Source organism: Ptychodera flava, chromosome 9 (assembly GCF_041260155.1).
Source record: "Ptychodera flava strain L36383 chromosome 9, AS_Pfla_20210202, whole genome shotgun sequence".
Lineage (NCBI taxonomy): Eukaryota > Metazoa > Hemichordata > Enteropneusta > Ptychoderidae > Ptychodera > Ptychodera flava.
Genome location: NC_091936.1, coordinates 2,420,265 through 2,442,835, shown reverse-complemented (window position 1 = coordinate 2,442,835; position 22,571 = coordinate 2,420,265). Strand labels below are relative to the sequence as shown.

At 38.2% G+C, this 22,571-nt stretch overlaps 2 protein-coding genes across 3 annotated transcripts; one reads left to right on the top strand and one right to left on the bottom strand.

The window, feature by feature from the left end:
- Positions 1-982: 982 nt before the first annotated feature.
- On the bottom strand, positions 983-12,821 carry LOC139139747 (molybdate-anion transporter-like). Its single transcript, XM_070708629.1, has 2 exons — positions 12,681-12,821; positions 983-2,610 (listed from the first exon to the last, which is right to left on the bottom strand). Exon 2 carries the CDS (start codon positions 2,477-2,479, stop codon positions 1,115-1,117), a length of 1,365 nt encoding a protein of 454 aa, XP_070564730.1. The 5' UTR covers positions 2,480-2,610; positions 12,681-12,821; the 3' UTR covers positions 983-1,114.
- On the top strand, positions 12,781-16,570 carry LOC139139749 (large ribosomal subunit protein eL15). Of its 2 annotated transcripts, none has more exons than XM_070708631.1 (5): positions 12,781-12,808; positions 14,686-14,878; positions 15,483-15,619; positions 15,912-16,104; positions 16,343-16,570. In XM_070708631.1, exons 2-5 carry the CDS (start codon positions 14,707-14,709, stop codon positions 16,453-16,455), a joined length of 615 nt encoding a protein of 204 aa, XP_070564732.1. In that variant the 5' UTR covers positions 12,781-12,808; positions 14,686-14,706; the 3' UTR covers positions 16,456-16,570. The 2 variants fall into 2 exon arrangements, with proteins under 2 accessions (XP_070564732.1, XP_070564733.1); XM_070708632.1 differs by having other exon boundaries at positions 12,784-12,808; positions 14,683-14,878.
- Positions 16,571-22,571: the final 6,001 nt, after the last annotated feature.

Sequence of the window (22,571 nt, the reverse complement as noted above, 5' to 3'; positions counted from 1 at the left end):
CATATTGTCATTGCAATCCAAACTATGAAGTGAATTATTCAGTGACATGGCCATGGTGTAATGAAAATGCACCAACAATCCTTTTAAGTGACAAGTCCAATGAAATTCTGTGTCAATGTAACACTGACCATAGCCAATAAAGATTGACATACATGCTACAGTGTAACACAGCCTGTAGCCAATAAAGATTGACATACATGCTACAGTGTAACATAGACTGTAGCCAATAAAGATTGACATACATGCTACAGTGTAACACAGCCCGTAGCCAATAAAGATTGACATACATGCTACAGTGTAACACAGACTGTAGCCAATAAAGATTGACACACATGCTACAGTGTAACACAGACTGTAGCCAATAAAGATTGATACATTTGTTTTACATAATGGTAATAAAGGTGGCCAGCCCACAATAACCCTTAAATTATACATACAGAAAACATGCATATTTTCAATTTCTCTGTTTGAGTCAAGCTTGATACATTAGTGGTTTGGTTTATAATTAACTTGTAATGATTGCTAATGGAGCTTATACAACTGTTGAACCTGATGGAATAAAAAAGCTAATTAATATTTTGGATATTGTCAAATGTCACTGAAGTTCTGTACCTTTTCACATCTCAATTTTCTGTAAAGATCTATGTACTTTTCTCTTTGAGCTGTGGGATACTGTACATGGCAATGTTCACAACTAGTTGTGTATTACAGTAGCTACATGTAATTATTACAAACAGATGACAGTTTTGATGATATTATTATCATTTGTATATCATATTTCAGTGAAAATTTTCAATTTAATTTCTGGACATGGATTTACTGTGTAAACAGGTTAAAGTGCAGGTGCCACACTACAGACTTTGAGTTGCCAAATACTATGTTTTTTCATGCTTAAGAACAAGCAGTGGATCAAAGGACTGTACATCATACACAGAGCGAATACACTGAAAACAGTGTCAAAAATTCACAGTATGCAGTCAACTTGTCATTAAATTAAAACACTATATTGGGAATACGATAACCTCTTCCATTTTATTATGAAAGGAGATTTTCATAATGGTTTTACAGCCACAGATTTACTTGTACTTCTCAAACTCCATCACAAATACCTAACTTACACTGATACCAAGCTATTGACTGGATTTTGATTGTTTTCAGAATTGTTTGCTGGTTTAAACTCATCATCATCTTTAACAATACTTGCAAAATTAATACCACATAGCAATGCTATCACCATTAACACAGTACATATTGCAAATATATTTCTTTCCCCTGTCTCTGAAGGATCGCCATGTAGCAGCATCAACCCTACACAAGCTATGAGATTAAGTGGAACTCTGAACCAATTCATTATTCCAGCTCTTTGAGCTTCTGGTAAAACTTGACTGCGAAGGAATCCCATTGCTGGAAAATACAGACCACATGCAAATTCTAATAGCAAAAAGGCTATGTATGAGGTTTGTGGGCTGAAGTGTTTAGGGTTGGTGGAGGCTACACATATTAGCATGGAAACTAGGCCCAGCACCAAGGAAGTGTTCAGAATAGTGTATGTTGTAATTCTTTTAGCTGACATCATTTGGAATGCTGATGAACCAATCATAATGCAGATCATAAAACATGAGAATACAATACCAAGAGGCGGGCTTGCTGAATCTAAAAGTGGTGTCCAGATAAACACAAAAATATACATTACACTTTCATACAGAGACTGAATAGCCCCTATGAGCATTATGCGTCTGTTTTTTACAATGTGACGAAGGCCTTCAATACAGCTCTTATGGAGTTTTGTCTTCTTGCTGCCATAGTTTTCTTTCCATTGCATGGATACTAGAATTCCAGAGACAATCAGGAATGGAATGGCTAGTACAAAGGGCGAAACAGGTCCAAAGTTGAAGGCTTCAGCAAATACGTTGGCAACAATGCCTGCCACAATCGCAAGAATTCCGTTCCAAAAAGTAGCTTTTGAAAAAGTGATTGGTAACCATTCTGTTGGAAAGTCATAAGTCTCTATGTGTTCATGAACATACCATGCTTCAAATGCAGAAAACAGAAGTGATGTTGATATTCCGCTCAAAACTCTTCCCAATATTAAGATGGCATAGTTGCGTGATAACTTGGTCAGGCATGAGATTGAGTACATTATTGAGAATGTTATGCATAACTTCTTTCTTCCAAATGTATCGGCAAGTATCCCTGTTCCAGTGCCAAAGACAACGCTGGAAGCAAAACCACAAACATACAGTACTGCAATCTGTGGTTCAATAAAGCCATAATAACTGTACAGTTTATAAAGATACGGCCCTTGTAGCCAGTCAGCTGCCAATGCTAAGAAGTAGACCAGAAAATAGTTTCTCTGGAATTGAGAGAATGTTGGGTTGGATGTGATTATTTCTTCTTGTTTAGTTCTACTTGACAGGAAATGCAGGATGCCACATACAACTGAGAGTGCACCAAATGACATATAAATCAAAGCCTTCATGGTTACTATGCTAAATGATCTTCACTAAAAGTGTGAAACTTGAGTCCTGTATATAATCAAATTGGGAACTTCTTCCACATTGTCTTCAGTCAATCTCTTGAGAAATCCTTGCTTCACTGCACTTAGTTCATCTGTTAAAAGAGAAAACGTTTATAATAACGTTACAATAACGTTGATTTCTTCAAAAATGCATTTTATAAAAGAAGAGTCACCTCTCGAAGGTCATTTTGATGATGTCATGGTCAAATGTCTCACTAGAAGAAGAAATGCAAGATTATTTGTCATATCATAGTCAAAGTTGATGTCAGTGTCACATAAACTTTCTCTTTTAGGGATGTACCTTCATAGTGACAAAATATTTCTTCCTTCACTTAAATTTCATGCTTTCTTTTTCACCACATCTATACCTGTATCCATATCATATATGTTTGTCATATAATCTACCAACTTCTGTGTACATTTGATTCCACAATTCATCCCTTGTTACTGAAAAATCATCTTGTTTTTCAGGCTACATGACTTGGTGAATTTTTGTGTCAGTGTTTGAATAAAACAAGAAGAGTTTTCACAATTATCTTTAACTTATCACTGTATTCCACAATGTCTTTCAGTGCATAGGTTGATACAAGAATTCAAGCCATTGCGTGAATTAACAAGTCATCGTTGATGACACAGTCCCCACTTGTTAATGGGTACTTTGATTACAGGCCCTCAGAGAGGATAGAGTCCTCTTCATTAGGTCTGTGATAAAAATACTTTTGAATAAATTTGCACGATACATGTCTGAGCTGTATGTAGTTCAGGACATGAAAAAATCGTAATAAAATGGCCACATGGTGGCCTTATTGGATCGCAGGGTTCGAAATACCCGGTGGTCATGCGTCAAAAGACCACCAATCATCTCATTTTGACCACCAGATTCTATTTTGGGTGGTCAATCTTGACCACCAAGTTTTTTGAGGTCACAATAGTGCACTGCAGAGCTGTAAATCTTACATGCCTCTCACAGTTTATTGCTAGGAGTATCCAGAAACAATACATTGTCCTCAGAGATAGATATTTTAGCAGTTATCTAGTACACGTCTTGTCTGTTCAATCACAGTCCCCCCACTGTGGTTTAATGTCAGTCCTTCAACCCCACTCCACTCTACTCAAATGAGGTGTTCCTTTGGATAGACAATGTCTCTCTTTGTTTTACTGTTTACTGCTATGATTATTGTGATAAAATCTTTTAATGTTGAATAATTCGGATAGTTTTCAATCGGATTCGAACCCACAACATACGGCATCAGTCGCCTAGCTGAAAGGCCACAGACAGAACCAGTCGGCTAAATCTCCACTCCCAAAAAAGAGTGGTTCAATAGCCGGCTAAGTTGTTACATTTTTCTGACTGAGGCCGCTCAACACGTTGTAGAGTTCGTGAAGCACTCACGCACGCATGCTCACTATCATACATCGCACATAACATCTCCTAGCAAATTTTGTCTTGTCATTAAAGTGACACATGCAAAACTTCATAATAGTCCAAAAAATGCAATAATTGTCATGTTATCAGCAGTAATTGTCATTTCTTTATTACACAGTAATTCTGTCAAAACTTAAAATCTGTAACTCAAGTCCTTTGCATATAACCAGTCAGTCAGTCAGTCATGCATTAGTCAAGTTGGTCTGTAAATGACAGTGGATTTACTGGGCATCCAACATACCGGTACATGTAAACCAACTTAACATGTGTAGCAGCATGGTGAAATGGTTCCAAAACAACATGTACAGCCCACTATTCACCCCCATGGACCCCAACCTCCACAAGATTTACACTCTGATATGACTGATTTTTTTTGACCACCAAATTTTGCAATTGACCACCAAAATTTGAATCTGGTGGTCAAACTTGACCACCGAACAAAAAAATAAATTTCAAACCCTGGATCGTATCACAAAACAAATCAATGTGCATATGTATGACATAGGTCAATGTCCTTGTACCAACTTTGAATAAAATCTGTTGAAACATGCCTGAGTAATGGCTCTGTACATGAAAAATCGTAATAGAATGGCCACCTAGCGGCCATATTGGATCGTGTCACAAAACAAATTGACATGCATATGTATGACTTAGGTCAATGTCCTTGTACCAAGTTTGAATAAAATCGGTTGAGATATGCCTGAGTTTGGTTCTGTACATGAAAAAATCGAAACAAAATGGCTGTAAGGCAGCCATATTGGATTGTATCACAAAACAAATTGGTGTGCATATCTATGTCATTGGTCAATGTCCTATACCAACTTTGAATAGAATCGGTTGAAACATGCCTGAGTAATGGCTCTATACATGAAAAAATCGTAATAAAATGGCCATACGGCAGCCATATTGGATCATATCACAAAACAAATCAACATGCATCTGTATGACATATGAAGTAATCCTTGTACCAAGTTTGAATGAAATCGCTCCTTGCATCTCTGAGATATCTGCGTGAAAGGACGGATGCATGCATGCACGAACGCACGCACGGACCCACACAAGGACATTACCAAACCTATAAGTCCCCCCGTATGGTGTCCGTGGGGACTCAAACCATCTGCACAAAGTTTCATCAAATTTGGTACAGTCGTACCAGAAACAGCGCTCTAATCTCGAATTATGCAAATTAGACCTAACTATGCATGCCACACCAATATAAATAGACCTGCTTATGTATGCCATAGTGTAGTATCCTTGTACCAAGTTTAAAAAGAATTGGCACAGGAATATCTCAGATATCTGCATTCATAAGCCCCTATGCATAGACACAGCATTAATATTAATTCCATCCTGGAACCCGTGTGGATCATACCTGGGGACCCTGTGGATGGATATCAAATACAGGAAAGAAAACAGCCGTCACACAGCCATTTATGATCGAATCATTACAAAAATCGGCATGCATATATATGTGATAAGGATTAATATAGGTACTAACTTTCAATGCAATCGCGCCCAGCATCGCTGAGAAATTTATGTGAACAAACGCACAGTCGTAAAATATAGGAAACAAAATGGCCGCCACGCAGCCATTTTAGACCAGATCAAAACAAAGATCAATTTGCATATGTATAACATATAGAGTAATCTATGTACCAAGTTTGAATGGAATCGCTCCTGGCATCACTGAGAAATGTGTGTGAACATACGCACCGACATCAAATACAGGAAACAAAATGGCTGCCAGACGGCCATTTTGAATCGGATCGTAAAACAAATGGACGTGCATATGTATGGCATAGGTGATAATCCTTGTACCAAGTTTGAATGAAATCGCTCCAGGCGTCTCTGAGATATCTGCGTGAACGGACGGACGGACGCACGCACTGACGCACGCACGCGCACGCACGCACACACGCATGCACGGACATGACCAAACCTATAAGTCCCCCCGGATGGTGTCCGTGGGACTAAAAATCGTGTTTTCCAGCCGTATTCAAATCTGCCAATTTTTATAAATATCTATGCAGACTTGCCTCCGTTGACATGAACATATTTAGTAAATGGGAATATAGAAATTGGTGCAAATGTTAGAAGTTTGCTGTAGTCAAAGCAAGCCTTGTAATTTATCCAGTGTTTTGTCACATCATGCAGTGTATCTGTATATTACAATAGAACCTGATCTCAAACAAATGGAATCAGAATAAACACAACAGTTGCTTGTGCAATGCATTTCCATTCAATTTTAGCAAAAGGGCCCTTTCTTATTGTTGTTATTGTCCAACAGGGAGGTTTAAGGTATGAATGATATCCTGTATATACCGGTAGACATGACTTTGCCAACACTTGAGGAAAGTGACTTTATGAATTCATAAGACTTTCCTTTTCCCTACTTGATGATTATTCATCTATCATAATCAACAATTGGAAAGAAAAATGAATGTACATGTATCATCATCAGAGCTATGAATTTTTTTTAAATTCAAAAACAGGAGCTTAAATAGAATAACATTTCTTTGAAAATCATTAATGCCATAAGTTTATTCATTCATTGGTTGAACACTGACTAGTATTTGTTTATACAAAAGAACATCCCCAGCAACAGCTATACCACAAGATTTTGACCAGTTCACAACATCATATGCACAAGCCATGGCAAGTGCATGTATGGAATGAACTGATCAAAAGTGTTACTGAATACACCAATAAGCGTTACTGTTACATGAATATCATAATTATCTTTATCCATTTTCAAACCAATGAAGCAACAAGCAGCCACACTTATATTGAATTATTCAAACTCAGATAAGCTTTATGGCAACATACCCCTCACTTGCACAAAGTGTCTGCAGCCGACTGAAATGAAAAACGATATCGCTGACAAGTTAACAAAGTAGCTCGCTAATTACAAAGGGAAATAGCAATATGCCTTGCAATACAGCTGGGTAACTTGCAAATAAGGTGCCCCATTTCCAGTCACCACTGCTGTAACTGAGTAGTGTCAATGTTTCTGGGGTGGTTTATTGCTATCATGTCATGACAAATATATTGAAATTCTGGCATGAAATGTTAGAGAAAGCTTGCACATGTTCCAACTGTGCTATACTACTAGTATACCACTGTTATTTTCACTTCACCAATCAGATCCCTATGTTTGCACCATTAACATACTGGAATGATATAATTAATGTTATCATATACCCATGCCCATATTGCTTCATCCTGGTGACATTCACCGTAAAATATCAGCCGTGATATTTCATGGTAAACGTCGAGATATGCATGATAAACGTCATCTATTTCGGAGTTCTCCGGAACTACATTAGCAATTTGTTGGTAAATAACATAAACAAAAAAGTGGCTGCCGCTCCCAGCCTGCAAAACGATGTCCCCGACTAAAAAACTGAAGGGCTTTGGGGAACACGGGTATTTCTGGTTGCCAAATATGGAAATAAAATGTTGAGTCTTGTGATGTTTTCCCATGGTTTTCCTGTTAAAGTTCTAGTATTTTTTTGGGCAAGCTCTAGCAAACATTCTGCCATTCGCAGGGCGCCAGCACTGTGCACAGTCTACCCCCAAACAGGTAGTCAGCGCGTGGGGTGACAGCCATCTTGCACGCGCGACGACTGTTGACATGGCAACTCTCAGAGTAAACAAACAAAATGGCAGCCCCTCTCTGCTCGAGCTCAGTGCCGTATGACGATCAAGTGCGTTCGAAATCAGGATAAATTGAAAGCTGAGGACAGTTTTTGATTGGTTACAATTGTAATAGCATATTGCACCTTGAAAGGTTCCTCCTGTATGACGATTTTTGAATCCCGGTGTCTTTCTTCTTGGGGTTCATTGAGATACCAAGGACTTGTTGCAGCGATGTCACGCGTGACGTTGACTTCGACGTTGTATACTTTATGAATGAAGCCTGTTCACATAAATATTGCGCTATTAATGTGCAAAGCGTAATAAAGTAAAGCCTCAAAATTTGAGTTTTTTTCGTATTATTAGTAAAGTTATGGGCATGGGTATATGATAAATCGGGTATTACCCAATATTGCCTGTTCCTTGTGTAGTATCAGCATTCGTGTCATTTGTGCTGCGTCAGACACGAGACGAAGTTGAGTGTCTGACGCAACACAAATGACACGAATGCTGATACGACATACGAACAGGCGATATTGGGTATTAACCTCTGAGTATTGTACATGTAACATTTTTCTTGTCCTATGTTGTCGAGATCCATAAATCTATTTTGCAGTGGTTTCTACAGCAACGCCACCTTCAGATCCCCATCACAATCAATGCAATCTGTAACCACACACTACAGATTGTAAAACCTGAGAACCACAACTTCAAAGCATCCAGAGGGTGGTGTCAGAAGTTCATGAAATAGAATGAACTTGCCCTCCTCAGCAAGACCTCAATTTCACAAAAGCTTCAAGCCAACCTCCAGTAGCTCATCACCACCTTCCACGACTACGTCCGTACCTGATACCTAAAAGACAATTTTGATGTCGTTGGGAACATGGATGAGACGCCGGTCTACTTTGATCTGGTCCCCAGTAAGACGGTAGAGAAGCGTGGCATGAAGATGATAAAAGTGCGAACGACCAGCACTGAGAAACAACACCTCACTGTGGTACTGGCGGTAGCAGTGAATGGCGATGTTCTACCACCGATGATCATCTTAAAGGAGAAGCGCAGAGCTGAAGCTGATGCATCCACCAGGTTTGTCATCACTGTCCAACCAAAGGGCCAGATGGACAAGAATTTGATGCTGAGGTGGGTGGAAGAAATTTGGGTACCATACACCTAAAGTCGCTACTCGATGTTGGTCCTCGATTCCTTCCGAGCCCATAAAACTGATGCCATCAAGTCCAAATTCCTTTGAGCAAACTTGGTGATAGCGGTGATTCCTGGTGGGTGTACCTCCAAAGTCCAGCCCCTTGATGTCGTCCTGAACAAGCTGTCCAAGGCGAACCTTCGTTGCTCCTGGACATCTTATATCCAAGAAGCAGCACAGAAGGCCCTCGAAAGTGAAGACCATGAAAGCCACCTCACCACCGCTGATCGTCAGGCCATCATTTGACTGGGTGGCCAACGCATGGAAACAAATGAAGACGAAGCCAGTTATAGTGGCGAAATCTTTCTTAGTATGCAGCATTTGCAATACTTTAGATGGTAGCGAAGCATGGCTGATCCACAATGACCAAGTCTTTGTGGACATGTTAGTGGACGTGGTCACGGATGAAGAGGATGATGAAGAACCGTGGTTTGAAGGCTTCACCTCAGATGAGTTGGCTTTGTAGAGCATCTCAAACTTCAGACCACATTCAATATGTTCAAACACATTGATTGTGTTCCGAAAACATTTCTGGGAGCCGGCGGCTCCCGGAGACATGGATGCCCCACGCTCAATCTTTATTGAAAACATTTCTGGGAGCCGGTGGCTCCCGGAGACATGGATGCCCCAAGCTCAATGTTTATGGAACGTGATCGACATGTTTGAACAATTTCCAAACCCCATAAACGACAAGGTTAGATGAGTTTACTGTTTAGTCTTCAGTAGTGATAAATTGGTATGACCAAATGCAGTAAATATGTAGCATTTCACATCAACACGCCTGGTCCAGGGGGATGCCTCTACAGGGCCATCAGCATTGTAGCGCTACTGGTGAGCAAAGTCGCAAAAACCAAAAATCACCGACCACCTCACCGTAGCGTTACAATTTTGAAGCTAGGCTTTGTGTAGCTGCAAAATTGTTGCGCTACGGTGAGGCGGTCGGTGATTTTTGGTTTTTGCGACTTCGCTCACCAGTAGCGCTACAAGGCCGATGGCCCTGGGGAATATCATATAAGCGCACCCCACTCGACCAGGCGTGTTGATGTGGAATGCAACATATTTACTGCATTTGGTCGTACCGATTTATCACTACTGAAGACTAAACAGTATACTGCACTAACTTTGTCGTTTATGGGGTTTGGAATTTGTTCAAATACGACGATCGCGTTCTGAAAACATTGAGTGTGGGGCGTCGGTGTTTGTGGGAGCCGCCATTACCGGAAGTTGGTAATGACGGCTCCAAGAAATGTTTCGGAACGCGATCGTCGTGTTTGAACAAATTTCAAACCCCATAATTGACAAAGTTAGTGCAGTATACTGTTTTATAATCTTCAGTAGTGATAAATCGTTACAACCAAATGCAGTAAACATGTTGCATTCCACATCCATACGCCTGGTCGAGTGGGGTGCGCTTATATGATACTCCCCAGGGCCATCGGCCTTGTAGCGCTAATGGTGAGCGAAGTCGCAAAAACCAAAAATCACCGACTGCCTCACCGTAGCGCTACAATTTGCAGCTAGGCTTTGTGTTACCGGCGTTATAGGGCCTCCCACACTGCCCTGCCACGCAGAGCTAAGGAAACATCATGACGCGACGTGTACTATAGCGTACACGACAGGAAGCAAAGAATACGTACTAAAAATATAATTGTGGTTTGTAGAAGTTGTGGGGATCAGTCCAACTACAGTCAGTAGACACAGAAGAAAAAGTAGGCCTTGAAGAATTAAAACTTCGGTTTGGTAAAACAACTGAAGTCCGTCCTCATGCATTTTATTATTATTATTATAGACTTTATTTCGGACTCATTGTCCATATAACAACAAAAGAAAATCTGGTGATAAATATACACAGCTTGGTTAAGTTATACAAAAAGAAGCTTGTTCCATAACTTTATCATTTCGGAGTTTAAATATAATGAGTCATACACACATCGTACAATATCATTACTGCTTCTCAGAAGTCTTTGCTTTAGACCATAAATTTGCCTTCTTAGCAAGGCATCAAAGTTATTGATTCTGTTAGATACAAACATAGAGCTTGCACTACTACGTTTATCATAACCCAATAAAAGACGAGCAGCATTATTGTACGCAACTTTCAATTTCCTCATAATATTAACAGAATATTTCATCCAAATTGGACCGCCATACAATTGATAACAATATGTTTTGAAAAGAACACTCTTGACTTCAAAGGTACATCGAGAAAATTTCTCATAAGCATATTAGCTGATATATAAAAGCATCTCATCTGTCGCTCGATATCGTCATCATCACGAAAGTGATCATTGAGAACAAAACCCAAATGTGTCTTCTTTGTGACAAATACTAATTTAACTCTATGAGATACACAGAAGGAATGTGACGAATCATAGATGAATCGCATCTCACACACATACATTTGGTCTTTTTGTTATTAAACAAAATATCATGAGTATCACCATAGTCACTACAAATATTGACTAACTTCTGAGTTCCCTTGACAGAAGGACTAATCAGACAAATATCATCAGCATACATTAAATGATTGACGAAAAGTCCTCCAATGTTACAACCTGTTTGGAATTAGACAGCATAAAGCTCAAATGATCAATATAGATATTAAAAAGCTTAGGTGACAAGATCCCACCTTGCTTTACACCATTGGAGACAGTAAAACCACTGGAGGTACATGCACCCCAGCGAATAAAAGTCTGTTGAGTTCGATACCATCTCAGGAGAAATCTGACAAAATACACTGGTACTTTGCGATCAATCAACTTTTTGAAGAGAACCCAGTGGTTGACTCTGTCAAATGCCTTGGAGGCGTCCATGAAAGTGACAATGACATTACTACCATGCTTTCTATAGTAATTGATTACTTCTTTAAGTACAAAGACACACATATCGGTCGAGTGACCAGATTTGAAACCAAACTGGTAATGTGACGTTTCAAGATAACATTCAATATTTCTAAGTAAAATTAATTCCATAAGCTTAGAAGCAACTGTCGAAACTGCAATCGGACGATAGTTACTTTTGTCATTGATATTGTTGTTTTTGTCCTTTATGATGGGAACTAAAACAGTATCGGAAAGGCGACTAGGGCAAACATTATGCACAAACATCGCCGTAAAACACATACTGAGTAAAATGGAAACTTTACTGCTAGCATACATAAAATGCTCAGCTGAGAGATAGTCAGGGCCAACAGATTTACCAGCCTGTAGTTTCCCTATGGCATCACTAATGTCACTGGGGTAAACAATGAAATCATTTTCGAGAGTACACTTTTCAACAACATCTAACACAAACTTCTGGTCATGTGTCGTATTCACTGAGTTGTAAACGCCATAGTAATGGTTACGCCACATATCAGCAATATTAGCTTCGCCAGTACAGCCACCCACATTGTTTGGCCTGGACGAACACTTTTTACTATTAATGGAGTGCCAAAATTTCTTGTGATTTCCACCAAAAAGATTTTTGGCCATAGCATCTGCTTTCATTTGCTCTTCATTAGCTCGACACGCCCGTAACGCATACTTAAAGCGAGCATGAGTACAACGTTTAGGGACCGGGCCGTGTTTTCTTCTTTTATTATCAACTTTGATAAAGGCTGTCTGTGTACAGCCAAAACTTTGGGTTTTTAGCAATAACAAGCCAACTTTTACCATGCATGAAGACTTGAGTTGTTTTACCAAACATTAGTAATACAAGTAGAGTATTATGCCATGGCAAACAGCACAATCACAAATATTCCTCCTAGGCGTGTATTCCTCCATGGGTTTGTGAAGAAAGTGATGATTGTATGACATACAGTCTATAACAATACGTTCAAAATAAACTTTAGACATAAAAACTTCAATTAATTACTGTAAACTGACTCAAAAACTCCTTGTCAAGAAACGCCAGCTCACCTGCTTCCACGTATATCATTCAGCGTTCATCCATGTTGTGAAGTGATTTACTTCCGGTTCGGTCACCAGTGATTCGGCATACATCGGCTATATTCGGTCTTTTGAAGTGTCGGCCATCTTTCCTGCAGGTGGGAATTCAGCTCTCTGAAACATCAATCTGTTACCATCCGCCCTATTTTTCACAATTTCTCCAATATTTATATATTTCCCGCAATTTAAATGTCTTGCGTTACCTTTGATACCATTTAGCATTCACATCGTCAGTGTTATTTGCGAAAATCGCCTCAACAATACATGACACAGTCCGCACAACCTTCAGGTGCACGTCACAACCGATGAAGCCGTGCGGAGCCTACACAGTATTACAGTACGCTGCATATACAGCAGGCTGTTCTTGTAGTATCGGTTCATGGTGGTAACGTCTGTCGGTGTAGAGACATTTATGTGAATCGAGCCAAGAAGAAACCGTCAGAACGTACTAGATCTCAGGGAACTTTATATAATTCAAGCTATGTCATTGTATATTAAAGACACTGGAGAGAATACTTTCTAATACCCCGTCTATAATGTTTCGACCATGGAGGTAGTAGAGAAGGAGTCACAACTAGGCGGAGATCAAAGGGACCATGTGTTTTGCCGCTGTTTGCCTTACAAACTACTCCATTAGCACCAACGGGACTTGCGAATGCGTTTTCTCGGATTTAGTAAACAAGATTAAGTTCGTTCGGGGTCGTTCGGGTGTTTCGGCCGTCCCTCGGCAGTTGACAGATCTTCAAACATGGCGTCACGTGTCCCAGCGTCGCGTCGGGAAGTTCGAGTCGTTCCACTGATTTTGATGTACACGATGTTAAAGAGGTCGAGGAACAGATAATTGAGGAAGGGAGCTTTTGTATCTGCAAAGGCGCGGAGACTGAGTTGATGATAGCTTGCGATCACAAAAAATGCCAAACATCGTAGAGCAGCATTGTTAACACGCCAACTTTTTCCAAATCCAGTTCTTGGTTCTTGCCGTGTTTTATCATGTTGTACTGGCATTAATGATAAGGTTAAATAAGAAAGCATAGCTTTTAACTGCTACATCCATGACTTTTATGAATGGTCGCGATATAAAAACAACACGTACGATGCATTGAAACAAAGCGTCACAGCGTTTTTCTATGGCGTTCGCTGGCGTCGCGTCATAAACACCCGGGAAACGCTACAAGTTTAACCCACGCTCACGGCAGTGCTGCAGTCCGCTGCACCATACTCAGTACATGATTGAAAAGTTCGTGATCAGAACTTTCATTCTAACAAGGAAAGGTTCCTGCGATCGAATGTACAGTATATAAAAAACGACGTTAAAATTACCAAGATTTTGAGAATGAAAAACTTTAATTCCTTGTAACTTCACTTTTCGTGGACGGAACGTGTCGGTTCTTACACTATCATGACGCACTTGACCCAAGCTACGCAAATACAGTGTTTGCGCATGTGTTATGACACTGTGGAGAAACTGAGTCCCATTAGCAAACCCAGGTTAATTTCACTCGGTTCGGCTGCGAAGGTACCGTCGGCAACGCAGATGGCGGGAAAGGGGTTTTAAACAATGGACATAAAGGGATTAAACCAATGGTGAACAATAGTAATAAACGTAATTATCTCAGTTGTGACTCCTTCTCTACTACCTCCATGTTTCGACTAACATAACAGGGTACAACAGTATAGCATGATTTCTGCATTTTCTTGAATGTATGTTCATAAGTTGATGAAGCCACTACTCACACAAAACTGCAAATATTTGCATGAAGTATGTTAAGGATGTAGTTTTCTTCATCGCACTATCATTATTTGAGCTCTTGGTCGAAGAAAAAGAAAGCATGGAAACACAACTCAAACTGATTAGCCATTAGTATCATCTCCTTAGTATTACACAAAGCGACAATGTGAGTGGTATTCCGAATTTCCGTGCATGGAAATAGTGAAATGTAATTTGTCATCTTAAATTATGTTTTATCTTCAGAAGTTTCCCATCAAAAAGAACAAGATGGGTGCCTATAAGTACATGCAAGAGCTTTGGAAGAAGAAGCAGTCGGATGCCATGAGATTTCTCCTTCGTGTCCGATGCTGGCAGTATCGTCAACTATCATCAATTCATCGTGCCCCTCGACCAACTCGTCCAGACAAGGCCAGACGTTTGGGATATAGGGCTAAACAAGGTGGCAGTCCATTAATTTGAATAGGTTATTGCAATGACACCATGCTTTAAATCAATTTCCAGCAGGGGACAATATGTCGCTGTAGAGCTACTGACACAAGTTCTTTAGAATTAAAAGCATAGTAAGAATGGGAATTTAAGTGTGATCATACTTCTTATTAACATACTTTTTGAAGAGAACAAGTAAAACAAAGTATTACAAGTAAAGTACCACAATGCAAGTCTAAAATCCACAGACAAGCACTAAAGTCGCATAGTGTCACTACAGTAAATGACATGTCCTAGTGGTTAACTTTACTACCAGTGTTCCTGCTAAGACTTGTGTTCCAGTTGCATAGTGTCACCGACTGCTTTAGCAGTTGATTTTCATGTTTTGCGCAACTTTAGTTTGAGTCATTTGGATTGGTATTAGTGTTGGTTACGATAAACATCAAAACTTGTGATGATCTCAGTGCCAATTTTACTTCGGAGTTTTGAGTTTCGGTGCTTGTTGGCTGTGCATTTGCTACCAACACAAGGCACACCTACACATTCAGGACATGTTGTGACAATGTGATCGGATTTACATTATCAAAATAAATATAAGCTTTTGTGCATTTTTCTAGGATATGTCATTTATCGTATTCGTGTTAGACGTGGTGGCCGAAAACGTCCTGTACCTAAAGGTGCTACTTATGGTAAGCCAACAAACCAGGGAGTCAACCAACTGAAATGGCAAAGAAGTTTGCAGTCTCTTGCAGAGGTATGTTTGAATTCATTTATGTCAAATAGACCTTATGAACAATCAGTGTTTCCACTGAACTTTCTTTTCCCCTCACAGTCATGGTACGACTCTGCTGATGAAATTGCTAGAGGTCATAATGTTGAAAGGTAATAAATGACCAACTTCAGTTTTCATATTCTGGGTTCAGGAAGTTTTGAAGACGATATAAATTCATCTTTACAGATTGAAACAAAAATGGTACATTTTTTGATCAAATATATTCCACAGATATATTCCTCTTTAATCCACATGTTACTTATTTTGATTTCAGGAAAGAGCTGGTCGTAGATGTGGTGGTCTTCGTGTGTTAAATAGTTATTGGGTTGCCCAAGATGCCACATATAAATTTTATGAGGTGATCATGGTTGATCCATTCCACAAAACTATTCGCAGAAATCCTGACACCCAATGGATTTGTAAACCTGTGCACAAACATCGTGAGCTGCGTGGCCTCACTTCGGCAGGTAGGCAGATAATCTAGAAAGAGGCTAATGTAGTACATGGCACTGTTAATTTCATATGTACAAATAGTTCCTTGGATTCATGCTGTATTATCAAAGACAGCTATACAAGCCATAATTAAAAAATTGAACCATTCAAAGTCATTTGAAGGGTGAAGTTATTTTAAGTAACTGTTCAGCGTGTAAGAGATGACACATTGATAGTCTGACCCACACACTTAACTGTAATTTTGTATTTCAGGTAAGAAGAATCGTGGAATTGGGAAAGGTCACTTTTACAGCCAAACTATTGGAGGATCTCGACGTGCAGCTTGGAAACGCAGGAATACTATACAGATGCGTCGTTACCGTTAAAATGTTGGACACATTTGTCTTCTTTTTTGCCCATTTTTTTTTCTTTTTGTGTCATTCATTGGTAACGGAAGGATGAGTAAAACCTGAATGAAAAAATAAACTTGAATAAGTACTATACTGTAGTTGTAATAGTGTTTTGTGAAAGGTTCATTGTGTGTAAGATGTTTGGTTAGTTAGCCTTCCCCACAAGTGAACGTAACAGTGCAAGAGGCTGGTTGAACGAGTTAGGCCAAAGTAATTAAATTATTAGTTTTGCGTCCCCCACCCGCGTAGGTTTTTAAGGTTTCCATGAAAAACACACACAGTGTATTTGAATAGGAAATTTTAGGACATGACCGCTTAGCTTTTCTGAACTAAAAATTTGTTACAATTTTTTATTTGCTGCAATCAAATTACCTTGTGTTAATTTTCTTGTGCGTGTTTTTCAGCCGCTTAGACGCGTACCTTTTCCCATTTAGAGTGGACGCAAAACAAAGAATTTAATTACTTTGGCCTTACAAGAAGTCACATGTACATGCGTACCTTATAGACTTGCAGAGACCTGTTCAGAGAAAATGAGAGTATTCTTGTCTCAACATTTCTACACAGAGTGGCAAAAAATTGTGCAATGATACATGCTGTGTCATTTTTACCAGTCCTTAGAAACCAATTGTAATATCTCCATCCAGGGAAGAGAGAATTTCCTCTTACATGTTCCAGAATATATTAGAATTGTGGCTATTCCAGTTTCTTCAGCATGGAAAGAGATTTGCATCATACAGATGGTGGATATTTCTTTGCACTTTCCTCAACAAGCTATATGCGGTGATGTGTATATTTCTCCTTGGCCTTAAAAAACACCTGCAGCTGGACACTTCAATGGACTGAAAGCATAAACACCAACAGCTATGGATCATGACATATAAGAAACATTCTTTTTCAGTTGAAAACCCAAAATATAAAATAACCCTGCTTTGCTTTCATATTTGGTGGATACAGAGTGCAAGATGAGATTCTTCACAAAACAGGGATGTCAAGTGTGAATGACAATCAAACCATTCATTTAAGCCCTACAACATAGCATATCTCATAGTCAGTTTCCAGCACTGGGAGGAGACAGAAATCTGCGTATCACATATCTGTGGTCATGAACTTAAAGTGTCTTTGGGAAAAGTTGCAATTGCTTTCAAATAATCCTTGCCTAGTCGTCCCTTGCATTTCTGTTTTCTTGCAGTTTAATATCCTAATACAACAGATTACAATGTTAATGCAATGAAGTAGAAGTAATAATGCTTGTGTATGGAAAGAAATGTTACAAGATCATTCCCTGTTTACATGTATGGCAGAAAAGCAAAATGGCTGCCAAAGTTGCACAAGTTTGTCGATTTCAAGATTTACAATGCATGCAGTGTCAGGTCTGTATACGGTATATAAAAGGTAGTATGCATCTTGGAAGTGACAGACTTGAGCTTTTGCTCAAATTTTCCTCAATAAATTTTTAAACTATTCTTTTACCAAACAAAAATCAGAGGATCATCAAGGTTTGGTACGAAAGAAACAAATTGCCCAACCTTTACCAATATTTGAAATTAGAAATGGCCACCATCGCCATCCATGGGAAAAATAAAATTTTTGATTTTGGAAAAACTAAGATGGTGAATTTTGCTTCAAGAGATTTTAGCCATAAAATGAAGCCCCAAGAGTGGTGAACCAAAACAGTATTGAAAAAAATTGAGCCAGAATACCTGTCACAGAGGCATATTCTATCTTACCGAATTAGAAGCTGTCAGTAATTTTCAGTGAACCATTCTGAAATCAAATACATGACACAAGAATACACTCCATAAATAGCAATATTTTTTGTAACAATCTTTTCATTGAAATAGTTTATTTATCAGACTGAAAAGGCCTTTATAACTAAAGTACAAATCAGAGAAACCTGGTTTTACACAGTAACCTTACTGTCCAAATTAAGATTGCTCACTTTACATGTAACCAGCAGCATTGCAATAAAAGATGTGTTTGTCTACCGTGTTTAGTTTGCAAGGCCAACTCTTCAACTACTGAACCCTTGAAAACCCTGATGTCCATCCTTGCTCTGTCAAATACTGCAGCTCAACCGTCTACCAATCACTCAGAAACCAGCAGACCATGGGCTTGGGTATTTGTCTGGACGTGATAAGTTTTATTCATTTGTTTTGTCTTCCTTGAGAAATTCCAGTTTGTTTTTGTGGTAAATATCTGTATTTTCATTATAGATCGATAATTGTTCTTATGACCTAAAGCAAAATAGTTATTTCCACAGGTAAACTGATAATTCTCACATCTTTGGATCCTGTAACCTTGTCCTGCCAAGTGCTTGTGTTGCCATCAGGTCATTTAAAACCAGGGAGGCATATCCCTGATGTTGCATTTTAACAAAGACTTGAATGTATAAGACAAACAGTAGAAGGTCCTTGAAAACAGATACAGTAAACATAATTTTTTTGACAAAGCTGCTTTAATATACAGTGTCAAGTGAGTGAAAATACGAGTAGGCTTCGGCTAAATACAGCTCTTTACTAACTCATCAGGTGGGCAAGTAAAATTCAGGCAGAATGGGTTTTTCTAAAGGAATGGGTATATGTGTGTGTACTAGTTTGTAATTCAGATGAGCTATGCAAGATTAATGTTTCTCAAAATGTTTGACTCATTAATGTTTGACGTGACTTTGTTTTCTGTAATGATTTTATACGTAATATATTAACCGTTATCATGCTGGCTGCCAAGTTCATATTTTACAATCAGGTTAAGTTGGTTAAAACTAGTCAGAAGCACAACATGCCCCATGTGGTGTGCATGTATTTTAAAAGAAGCATAAACATTTGAAAGCCTCTGAAAACAGATATGCTGTAAACATGATTTTTTCAGACTAAATCTGCTTTGACAAACCAAGCCCAGTGGGTGAAAATACACATGGTTTTCACTCTGTACTGCTGTTTACTGATTTGGCAGATGGGAAAATGACACTGCCTGGCAGGAAAAGGGTTAACACCAAAAATCAACATTTAACCATGAAATTATGTGCAGATCTCGTAAAATCAATAAGAAAACATGGCTTTTTCTGAGAAGTTTACAGTTTGATGAATCTCTTGTTATCTCAGCTAGGGAAATTATGTGCAGATCTCGTAAAATCAATAAGAAAACATGGCTTTTTCTGAGAAGTTTACAGTTTGATGAATCTCTTGTAATCTCAGCTAGGGAAACTATGTGCAGATCTCGTAAAATCAATAAGAAAACATGGCTTTTTCTGAGAAGTTTACATTTTGATGAATCTCTTGTAATCTCAGCTGGGGAAATTATGTGCAGATCTCGTAAAATCAGTAAGAAAACATGGCTTTTTCTGAGAAGTTTACAGTTTGATGAATCTCTTGTTATCTCAGCTAGGGAAATTATGTGCAGATCTCGTAAAATCAATAAGAAAACATGGCTTTTTCTGAGAAGTTTACAGTTTGATGAATCTCTTGTAATCTCAGCTAGGGAAATTATGTGCAGATCTCGTAAAATCAATAAGAAAACATGGCTTTTTCTGAGAAGTTTACATTTTGATGAATCTCTTGTAATCTCAGCTAGGGAAATTATGTGCAGATCTCGTAAAATCAATAAGAAAACATGGCTTTTTCTGAGAAGTTTACAGTTTGATGAATCTCTTGTTATCTCAGCTAGGGAAATTATGTGCAGATCTCGTAAAATCAATAAGAAAACATGGCTTTTTCTGAGAAGTTTACATTTTGATGAATCTCTTGTAATCTCAGCTAGGGAAATTATGTGCAGATCTCGTAAAATCAGTAAGAAAACATGGCTTTTTCTGAGAAGTTTACAGTTTGATGAATCTCTTGTTATCTCAGCTAGGGAAATTATGTGCAGATCTCGTAAAATCAATAAGAAAACATGTCTTTTTCTGAGAAGTTTACAATTTGATGAAGCTCTTGTTATCTCTGCTAGGGAGTACAGGTACACTGTAAACTCTGTGAGGATACAGCTTGGCACACAGCAGTAGCATATGCTTTGTTTCTTGTGGAGTCTTTTGAATATTATAATTCAGCTTTTGAACATGTTTCCTAATAATCAGAAGATAGGAACCAGTCATGGTTATGGAATATCAGATTCTACAGGGTAGTCTCTTAAACAATCCTTTTCTCTCAATTTCATGTTATCTGCCAATAGTTTTAAAGTCAAAAACTGACTTGGCATCAGAACAAGGTATATAAAAATGTTCCACAAAGAATGCCACTTTAATACAGAACTTGTAATTTGAGTTTGGATTTTCAGTGTTTGGCACACATGGATGTCTTGAATGGTTCACCCTAAGGATTAGCGTTCAACACAAAGAAACAACTGACCGAAATGCAACAATTTATGCAAAGACACTACATGTTTCATTTTTGTCTTGCTAATAGTACATTTCTGTTGCATACAAATTTTAGGCGAGCAATATTACCAGATAACGGTAATAACTATCTGTCTGAACAGAAAAAAGACCAATATTTTATCATCATACCCTCTTATATTTATTGCCTTGGACTAATCCGTTGAAAGAAAGCACAATACATAGGGAAAATTTACGGGAGTCCTTTGGAGAGGCAACCAGCAGCGATCTCCCACAACTGCATACTAAGATATTAATAGTGATTAAGGTGACTGGTTTCACAGATCATATGTTGCAAATTGTTGTTACAAATGTTGCAGAGATATTTCGATAGGTAGCATCGACAGTAAAGAACATTTCAGCATTTTTTGCTAGACCAGTTCAGTATCTCCCCTGAGAACTAATGCAGTGGTTGACAATGAGTATTACTCAATCTTGTCATTGGAAGTCATCAAAACTTATGAGCTGTCTGTCACAACTGATGAATTATAACCACACCTTGAGCTACACTTGTGAGTTCAATACACACGTATTTTTGGTTATTTCCATATGAACTAGCTTCAGTTTTTTGCATTTATTTCATTATTCCCAATAAATGATGTTAAACTGCGAACCTTCTGCTATGGTTGACCATGGAGGCACCGCACTCTGTGAGCTATCTCCATGGGTTGACCAAGACTGCGAACTTTTGAGCCAATCTTATGCATGAATCATAGAAAAAACTGTAAAAGATCTGCTACAGTGTATTTATTTTGAAACATTTGGCAAGATAAGAGAATATATGCCAAATGTCACATCCTTTGATGTTGTGTGACAGAGTAAAACAACTTGTACATTACAGTCATGAAATCAATGTGTGCGCAAAACACTGAAATTCCATACTAAAATGACAAGCGCTGTATTCTAACAGATGAATAGCATGCCTATGGCAATGCCCAATGTAATACATACGGTGGCTTAATGAGGCCATAGGTGTAATTTTTTATTTCATACCTGTAATTTTTTTTATTTCATACCTGTAATTCTTTTTCATGCCTGTAATTTTTATTTCATGCCTGTAAGTTTTATTTCATGCCTGTAATTGTTTTTTCATACCTATAATTTTTATTTCATGCCTGTAATTTTTATTTCATGCCTGTAATTGTTTTTTCATACCTATAATTTTTATTTCATGCCTGTAATTTTTATTTCATGCCTGTAATTGTTTTTTCATACCTATAATTTTTATTTCATGCCTGTAATTTTTATTTCATGCCTGTAATTGTTTTTTCATACCTATAATTTTTATTTCATGCCTGTAATTGTTTTTTCATACCTATAATTTTTATTTCATGCCTGTAATTTTAATTTCATGCCTGTAAATAGGCACGTGAATACGGATATTTGTTTGGTTCAACAATGCCATATTTGAGGCGAAAGTAGGCTTTTGACCCAGGCTGACAGCAAACAGTACCGGTAGGTTTAAAGGTCACAAAACTAAAAAAATTACAGGCGTGAAAAAAAATTACAGGTATGAAAAGAAATTACAGGTATGAAATAAGAATTACAGGCATGGAAAAAAATTACAGGCATGAAATAAAAATTACAGGTATGAAAAAAAAAATTACAGGCATGAAAAAAATTACAGGCATGAAAAAAAATTAAAAGTATGAAAAAAAATTACAGGCATGAAATAAAAATTACAGGCAAGAAAAAAAATTACAGGTATGAAATAAATATTACAGGTATG